At 50.9% G+C, this 9,170-nt stretch overlaps 1 protein-coding gene across 1 annotated transcript; it reads right to left on the bottom strand.

The window, feature by feature from the left end:
- Positions 1-2,717: 2,717 nt before the first annotated feature.
- Positions 2,718-8,772, bottom strand: LOC115917178 (DNA polymerase delta catalytic subunit-like; the record flags this gene model as incomplete). Its single annotated transcript, XM_030970907.1, has 4 exons — positions 2,718-2,884; positions 3,913-4,232; positions 6,881-7,049; positions 8,641-8,772. Coding segments are annotated over 4 exons (788 nt in total), but the record flags the coding sequence as incomplete, so codon positions are not given.
- Positions 8,773-9,170: the final 398 nt, after the last annotated feature.

Genomic DNA, 9,170 nt, shown 5'->3' with positions numbered 1-9,170 from the left:
ACCCCCTGAAACCCTCTCAAAACTGCCCCAAACTCCCCCAAATTTCAGTCAAACCCTTCCTGGACTCCCCAAATTCCCAAAAACCCCAAAATCCCCGTTTTTCACCCCAAAACCTCCACCTGCAGCAGGTCCTTCTCGCTGTCGAAGCTCCTGACGGTGGCTCCAAAGCCACCCCTGAGAACCCCCAAATTTCCCTCAAAATCCCCCAAACTCCCCCAAATTTCAGCCAAACCACTCCCAAACACCCTCAAATTCCCAAAAACCCCAAAATTGGGTTTTTCACCCCAAAACCCCACCTGCAGCAGGTCCTTCTCGCCAGCCTAGGCTCCTGACGGTGGCTGCAAATCCCCGATCCGAAAATCCCCAAAACCTCCCTTAATCCCCCCAAAACCCACCTGAGACCCCTCCCCAGACACTCCCAGAACCCTCAAATTCCCAAAAACCCCAAAATCCCCGTTTTTCACCCCAAAACCCCACCTGCAGCAGCTCCTTCTCGCAGTCGAAGCTCCTGACGGTGCCTCCAAAACCACACCCAAAACCCCCTCAAAACTGCCCCAAACCCTCCCAAAATCCCCCCAAACCCTTCCTGGACTCCCCCAAATTCCCAAAAACCCCAAAATCCCCGTTTTCACCCCAAACCCCACCTGCAGCAGGTCCTTCCCTGCAGTCAAAGCTCCTGACGGTGGCTCCAAAACCACCCCTGAAACCCTCTCAAAACTGCCCCAAAACCTCCCAAAATCCCCCCAAACCCTTCCTGGACTCCCCAAATTCCCAAAAACCCCAAAATTCGGGTTTTTCACCCCAAAGCCCCACCTGCAGCAGGTCCTTCTCGCAGTCAGTCGCTCCTGATCGGTGCCCTCCAAAACCACCCCAAAACCCCCTCAAACTGCCCCCAAACCCTCCCAAATTTCAGTCAAACCCTTCCTAGACTCCCCCCAAATTCCCAAAAACCCCAAAATCCCCGTTTTTCACCCCAAAGCCCCACCTGCAGCAGGTCCTTCTCGCTGTCGAAGCTCCTGACGGTGCCTCCAAAACCACCCCTGAAACCCCTCAAAACTGCCCCAAACCCTCCCAAAATCCCCCCAAACCCTTCCTGGACTCCCCAAATTCCCAAATTCCCCAAAATCCCCGTTTTTCACCCCAAACCCCACCTGCAGCAGGTCCTTCTCGCAGTCAAAGCTCCTGACGGTGGCTCCAAAACCACCCCTGAAACCCTCTCAAAACTGCCCCAAAACCTCCCAAAATCCCCCCAAACCCTTCCTGGACTCCCCAAATTCCCAAAAACCCCAAAATTCGGGTTTTTCACCCCAAAACCCCACCTGCAGCAGGTCCTTCTCTGTCCCGAAAGCTCCTGGCGGTGGCTGCAAAGCCACCCCTGAGAACCCCAAACTTCCCTCAAAATCCCCCAAACCCCCCAAATTTCAGCCAAACCACTCCCAAACACCCCCAAATTTTTAAAAACCCCAAAATTTGGGTTTTTCACCCCAAAACCCCACCTGCAGCAGGTCCTTCTCGCAGTCGAAGCTCCTGACGGTGCCTCCAAAACCACCCCTGAAACCCTCTCAAACTGCCCCAAAACCCCCCAAAATCCCCCAAACCCTTCCTGGACTCCCAAATTCCCAAAAACCCCAAAATTCGGGTTTTTCACCCCAAAACCCCACCTGCAGCAGGTCCTTCTCGCTGTCGAAGCTCCTGACGGTGGCTGCAAATCCCCGATCCGAAAATCCCCAAAACCTCCCTTAATCCCCCCAAAACCCACCTGAGACCCCTCCCCAGACACTCCCAGAACCCTCAAATTCCCAAAAACCCCAAAATCCCCGTTTTTCACCCCAAAGCCCCACCTGCAGCAGGTCCTTCTCGCTGTCGAAGCTCCTGACGGTGGCTCCAAAGCCACCCCTGAGAACCCCCCTCAAAATCCCCCCAAACTCCCCCAAATTTCAGCCAAACCACTCCCAAACACCCTCAAATTTTTAAAAACCCCAAAATCCCCGTTTTTCACCCCAAAACCCCACCTGCAGCAGGTCCTTCTCGCTGTCGAAGCTCCTGACGGTGCCTCCAAAACCACCCCCCAAACCCTCTCAAAACTGCCCCAAACTGCCCCAAACCTCCCAAAATCCCCCAAACCCTTCCTGGACTCCCCCAAATTCCCAAAAACCCCAAAATCCTGTTTTTTTCACCCCAAAGCCCCACCTGCAGCAGGTCCTTCTCGCAGTCGAAGCTCCTGACGGTGCCTCCAAAACCACACCCAAAACCCCCTCAAAACTGCCCCAAACCCTCCCAAAATCCCCCCAAACCCTTCCTGGACTCCCCAAATTCCCAAAACCCCAAAATCCCCTGTTTTTCACCCCCAAACCCCACCTGCAGCAGGTCCTTCACAAAAGCAGTCAAAGCTCCTGACGGTGCCTCCAAAACCACCCCTGAAACCCTCTCAAAACTGCCCCAAACTGCCCCAAACCCTCCCAAAATCCCCCCAAACCCTTCCTGGACTCCCCAAATTCCCAAAAACCCCCCCGGGTTTTCACCCCAAAACCCCACCTGCAGCAGGTCCTTTTCTCGCTGTCGAAGCTCCTGACGGTGGCTGCAAAGCCACCCCTGAGAACCCCCAAACTTCCCTCAAAATCCCCCCAAACTCCCCCAAATCTCAGCCAAACCACTCCCAAACACCCTCAAATTTTTAAAAACCCCAAAATCCCCGTTTTTTCACCCCAAAGCCCCACCTGCAGCAGGTCCTTCTCGCAGTCGAAGCTCCTGACGGTGGCTCCCCACAGGGGGGCGCAGCTGAGCAGGGTGAACACCACCCTCAGGAAGGGCTCGCGCGCCCCCTGCCGCAGCGCCACGGCCGCGATGGCGATCACCGGGTCCTGCTGCGGCTCCGGGAACACCCCTGGCACCCCAAAAATGCAAAAAGTCACCCCAAAACCGGCTCCGGCGCCCAAAAAAACCCCAAAACCCGACCCCGAAAACCCCAAAAACCGCCCCAAAATCGATGACATTGCTTCGCTGTAGCGACCCCTGGTGGCTGAAAAGCGGAACTGCAGCTCTGAAGACACGGCCTAAAATTGAACTGAAACCGCTCAAAATTGAGCTAAAAACCCCAAAACTGAGTCCAAGAGCCCAAAATCGAGTCCAAAACCCCCCAAAAAATCCGCAAAACGGCCCTAAAAACCCCTAAAATGGCCCCAAATGCTCATCCTGCAGCGACCCCTGGTGACCAAAAAGTGCAACTGCAGCTGGAAAGGCAGCGCCCAAAATCCAGCGCTGGACCCCAAAAAAGACCGTAAAAACCCCAAAACTGCCCCAGATCTCTTCCCAGTCCATCCCAGTTCCCTTTTACCCCCTCCTAATCCCCTCCCAGTCCCCCTTGAACCCCTTCCAGTGCTCCCAGTCCCTCCCAGTGGCTCCCAGTTTGCTCCAATCCCCTCCCAATTTATCCCAGTTTATCCCAGTCCCTTCCAGAGCTCCCAGTCCCTCTCAGTCCATCCCAGTTTGTTCCAATCCCCCTTTTAACCCCTCCCAGTCCCTCCCAGTGCCCCCAGTCCCTCCCAGTTTCCCCCAGTGCATCCCAGTCCATCCCAGTTTCCCCAGTTTCCCCATTACCTTTCCTGCCCGCACACTCGATGTCCAGGCTCAGCACCCGCAGCGGGGGCAGCCCCAGCCAGGCCCCCCATCCCAGTTACCCCCAGTTTATTCCCAGCACCAGTTTACCCCAGTCCATCCCAGTTACCCCAGTCCATCCCAGTTTACCCCAGTTTCCCCCAGTTTATCCCAGTTTACCTTTCCTGCCAGCGCACTCGATGTCCAGGCTCAGCACCCGCAGCGGGGGCAGCCCCAGCCAGGGACCTCCATCCCAGTTACCCCAGTCCATCCCAGTTTACCCCAGTTTATCCCAGTCCATCCCAGTTTCCCCATTACCCTTTCTCCCGGCACACTCGATGTCCAGGCTCAGCACCCGCAGCGGGGGCAGCCCCAGCCAGGCGCCCTCGGGGGGGTGGCCCCGGAGCCCCCACCAGGCGGCGTCGGCCTCCAGCTGGCACAGGGTGGATTTCGGGGGGTCCCCGGGGGGCTCCTGCGCCCAATTCGGGGCCTTTTGGGCCCAATTCGGGGCCTTTTGGGCCCAATTCACGTTCTGGGGTGAATCCGGGGGGCAGTTCTGGGGGTCCCCCCTCCATTGGAACCCCCCCGGGGGCAGCTCCACCCAGCAGCAGCCGACCAGGCCCGAGTCAGCCATGAACCTGCCAAAGGAAAATTTGGGGTTTTCCTTAAAAATCTGGGGGTTCAGGAAGGGTTTGGGGAGGGATTTTGGGGGTTTGGGGGAAATTTGGGGGTTTGGGGAGGGATTTTGGGGGTTTGGGGGAAATTTGGGGGTTTGGGGAGGATTTTTGGGGAAATTTGGGGGGTTTGGGGAGGGATTTTGGGGGGTCCCAGGGAGGGATTTGGGGGTTTGGGGGGAAATTTGGGGGGTTTGGGGAGGGATTTTTTCCCCAGGGTTTGGGGGAAATTTGGGGGTTTGGGGAGGGATTTGGGGGGTTTGGGGGGAAATTTGGGGGTTTGGGGAGGGATTTGGGGGTTTGGGGGGAAATTTGGGGGTTTGGGGAGGGATTTGGGGGTTTGGGGGGGGAAATTTGGGGGTTTGGGGAGGGATTTGGGGGTTTGGGGAGGGATTTGGGGGGTTTGGGGGGAAATTTGGGGTTTGGGGAGGGATTTGGGGGGTTTGGGGAGGGATTTTGGGGGGTTTGGGGGGAAATTTGGGGGTTTGGGGGGAAATTTGGGGGATTTGAGGAAATTTGGGGGATTTGAGGAAAAAATTTGGGGGTCTGGGGGGGTTTTGAGGAGGAATTTTGGGGGTTTCAAGGGGGGGTCTGGGAGGGATTGGAGGAAAAATTTGGGAAGATTTGGGGGATTTTGGGGGGATTTTGGTGGGATTTGGGGAGATTTTTGGGGGTAATTTAGGGATTTTTGGGGTGGAATTTGGAGAGGGTTTTGGGGGGATTTTGGGGGGATTTGGGGGATGTTTTCTGGGTAGTTTGTGGTGGAATTTTTGGGAGGATTTTGGGGAGATTTTGGGAGGATTTGGGGATTTTTGGGGGTAATTTGGGGATTTTTGAGGTGGAATTTTGAGAGGATCTTGGGAGGATTTTGGGGGGGAATTTTTGGGGATTTGGGGGATTTTTTGGAAATTTTTGGGGTACTTTAGGGATTTTTAAGGTGGAATTTTGGGAGGATTTTGAGGAGATTTTAGAAGGACCTTGGGGGATTTCTGGGGATTTTTTGGGGTAATTTAGGGATTTTTGAAGTGGAATTTTGGGAGGGTTTTGGGGGTAATTTAGGGGTATTTGAGGCAGAATTTTGGGAGGATCTTGGGGGGATTTCGGGGGATTTTTGGGGGTAATTTAGGGATGTTTCCGGTGGAATTTTGAGAGGGTTTTGGGGTAATTTAGGGATTTTTTCCGTGGAATTTTGGGAGGATCTTGGGGGGATTTTGGGGGATTTTTTCCGTGGAATTTTGGGAGGATCTTGGGGGGATTTCGGGGCATTTTTTTGGATTAATTTCGGGATTTTTTCAGTGGGATTTTGGGAGGGTTTTGGGGTAATTTAGGGACATTTGAGGCGGGATTTTTGGGTGATTTTGAGAGGATTTTTGGGGGTATTTTGGGAAGATTTTGGAAAGATTTTGGTGGGAATTTGGGGGATATTTTTAGGGTCATTTGGGGAAATTTGAAGTGGAATTTTGGGAGGATCTTGGGGGGATTTCGGGGGATTTTTTGGATTAATTTCGGGATTTTTTCCGTGGAATTTTGGGAGGATCTTGGGGGGATTTCGGGGGATTTTTTTGGATTAATTTCGGGATTTTTTCCGTTGAATTTTGGGAGGATCTTGGGGGGATTTGGGGGAATTTTTTTGGTGGAATTTTGGGAAGGGATCTTGGGGGATTTCGGGGGATTTTTTGGGGTAATTTGGGGATTTTTGAAGTGGAATTTTGGGAGGGTTTTGAGGAGATATTGGGAGGATCTTGAGGGGATTTTGGGGGATTTTTTTGGATTAATTTCGGGATTTTTTCCGTGGAATTTTGGGAGGATCTTGGGGGGATTTCGGGGCATTTTTTTGGATTAATTTCGGGATTTTTTCCGTGGGATTTTGGGAGGGTTTTGGGGGTAATTTCGGGACATTTGAGGCGGAATTTTTGGGTGATTTTGAGAGGATTTTTGGGGGTATTTTGGGAAGATTTTGGAAGGATCTTGGGGGGATTTCGGGGGAATTTTTTGGGGTAATTTAGGGATTTTTGAAGTGGAATTTTGGGAGGATCTTGGGGGGATTTTTTTTTGATTAATTTCGGGATTTTTTCCGTGGAATTTTGGGAGGATCTTGGGGGGATTTTGGGGGATTTTTCCGTGGAATTTTGGGAGGATCTTGGGGGGATTTTGGGGGATTTTTTCCGTGGAATTTTGGGAGGATCTTGGGGGGATTTCGGGGGATTTTTTTGGGGTAATTTAGGGATTTTTGAAGTGGAATTTTGGGAGGATCTTGGGGGATTTTTTTTGATTAATTTCGGGATTTTTTTGGTGGAATTTTGGGAGGATCTTGGGGGGATTTTGGGGGATTTTTTTGGTGGAATTCTGGGAGGATCTTGGGGGGATTTTGGGGGATTCTTTCAGTGGAATTTTGGGAGGATCTTGGGGGGATTTCGGGGCATTTTTTTGGATTAATTTTGGGATTTTTCCGTGGAATTTTGGGAGGATCCTGGGGGGATTTCGGGGCATTTTTTTGGATTAATTTCGGGATTTTTCCGGCGGGATTTTGGGAGGGTTTTGGGGGTAATTTCGGGACATTTGAGGCGGGATTTTTGGCGGCGTTTTGGGGCGATTTTGGGGTTTTTCCTCACCGGATCTCGAAGTCGATGTTGGCCTCGTAGGGCGGCGCCGGCTGCACCCCCAGCGCCCCCAAGCGCAGCCCCTGCTCCAGCAGGCGCCGCGCAGGGGGCACCAAACGGGGCAGGGAGACCCCGACCCGCACAAAGAGGCTCTGGAGACCCCCCTGGAACCCCAAAATACCTGAGGGGGGCGAAAGGAAAAGGTCACCCCAAAAAAAAACCCCCAAAAATCCGAAATCGGGCAAAAAACCTGCAGGGATTCGGAGGGAATGCAGGAAAATGGGGCTCAGCCCCTCCCCCACCCGTCTGGGGACCCCCCCCCCACCCGGGACCCCAAAATATGGAGGGGGGGAGGGGAGGGGGGGGTTACCCCAAAAAATCCAAAATTGCCCTGAAATGCAGCAGAATTTGGCAAAAATGTTAAAAATTTCCCAAAAAACAGCCCCAAAATTGTCCAAAAGTAACCCAAAGTACCTAAAAATATCCTCGAAAATCACCCAAAAATGCCAAAAAATCAACCTCAAAATCCCCAAAAATATCCCCAAAAAATTGCCAAAAATATCCCCCAAAAATCCCTCAAAACTGACCCAAAAATCCCCAAAAATCCCTCAAAACTGACCCAAAAATCCCCAAAATATCTCAAAACTGACCCAAAATTCCCCAAAAATATCCCCCAAAAATCCCTCAAAATTGACCCAAAAATCCCTCAAAATTGACCCAAAATTCCCCAAAACTACCCCCCAGAAATCCCTCAAAATTAACCCAAAATTCCCCCAAAATATCCCCCCAAAAATCCCTCAAAATTGACCCAAAATCCCTCAAAAATTGACCCAAAAATTCCCCCAAAACTACCCCCCAAAATCCCAAAATCCCCAAAATTCCCCCAAAATATCCCCCAAAAATCCCTCAAAATTAACCCAAAATTCCCCAAAAATCCAAAAACTCAAAATCCCCCCAAATATCCCCAAAAATCCTCAAAATTGGGAAATTTTTGGGGCCCCCAAAATTGACCCAAAAATTTTTGGGGATTATTTTTGGGGCATTTTGGGAATTTTGGGGGCATTTTTGGAGAATATTTTTGGGGGATTTTTGGAGAATTTTGAGCAGTTTTGGGAAATTTTTGGAGGCAGTTTTGGGGTTGATTTTGAGGGCATTTTTGTTGATTTTTGGGGATCATTTTTGGGGCATTTTTGGAGCTTTTTGGGACAGTTTCAGGGTTTATTTTGTCATTGATTTTGGCTCATTTTGGTTGATTTTTGGGGCATTTTTGGGGATTTTTGGGGATCATTTTTGGGGCATTTTTGTTGATTTTTGGGGATCATTTTTGGGGCATTTTTGGAGCTTTTTGGGACAGTTTTGGGGATCATTTTTTGGGGCTCATTTTGGTTGATTTTGGGGCATTTCTGGGGATTTTTCATTTTTGGGGCATTTTTGTTGATTTTGGGGATCATTTTTTGGGGCATTTTGGATTTTTGGGGCATTTCAGGGGATTTTTTTCTCGTTGATTTTGGCTCATTTTGGTTGATTTTTGGGGCATTTTTGTTGATTTTTGGGGATCATTTTTGGGGCATTTTTGGAGCTTTTTGAGACAGTTTCAGGGTTTATTTTCTCGTTGATTTTGGCTCATTTTGGTTGATTTTTGAGCCGTTTTTGGTGCTTTTTCCCCACCATTTTATGCCATTTCCCCCCCCTTTTTTTTAATTCCCCAAAAATCTCCAAATTCCCAGAACGATTTCGGATTTCCCCAGTTTTTTTGGGGGGGTTTTCCTCACTCTGTTTGCGGACCAGCTGCAGCCCCAGGACGTTTTTGGGGGGCCCAAATTTGGGGTTCCCCCCCTTGTGCTCCCTCCTGAGCGCCGCCTCCAGCTCCTGCTCCAGCGGCTCCAGGTGCGCCTTGCTCGCCCCTGCAAAAAACCCAAAATTCCCAAATTTCACCCCAAAATCCCCCGCATTTGACAGGTTCACATCCCGAAACCCGCTCTGCAATTTCCAATTCCCCAAAATTCCCCAAAATTCCCACCCAAATTCCCCCAAAATTCCCAAAAATTCCCCAAATTTCCCCGGCTCAGATCCCAAAATTTACCCCAAAATTCCACCGCAAATTCTGCCCAAATCAGCCAAAAATCCTAAAATTGCCCAAATCACCCCCAAAATCCCCAAAAATTCCCCAAATTTCCCACGCTGAGATCCCAAAATCCCCAAATTCCACCTCAAATCCCAAAAAATTCTGTCAAAATCCCCGAAAATTCCCAAATTTCACCCCAAAAATTTGAGAGTTCACATCCCGAAATCCGCTCTGCAA

This window comes from Camarhynchus parvulus, unplaced genomic scaffold (genome assembly GCF_901933205.1).
Source record: "Camarhynchus parvulus unplaced genomic scaffold, STF_HiC, whole genome shotgun sequence".
Lineage (NCBI taxonomy): Eukaryota > Metazoa > Chordata > Aves > Passeriformes > Thraupidae > Camarhynchus > Camarhynchus parvulus.
This window is presented reverse-complemented; position numbering and strand designations above follow the sequence as displayed.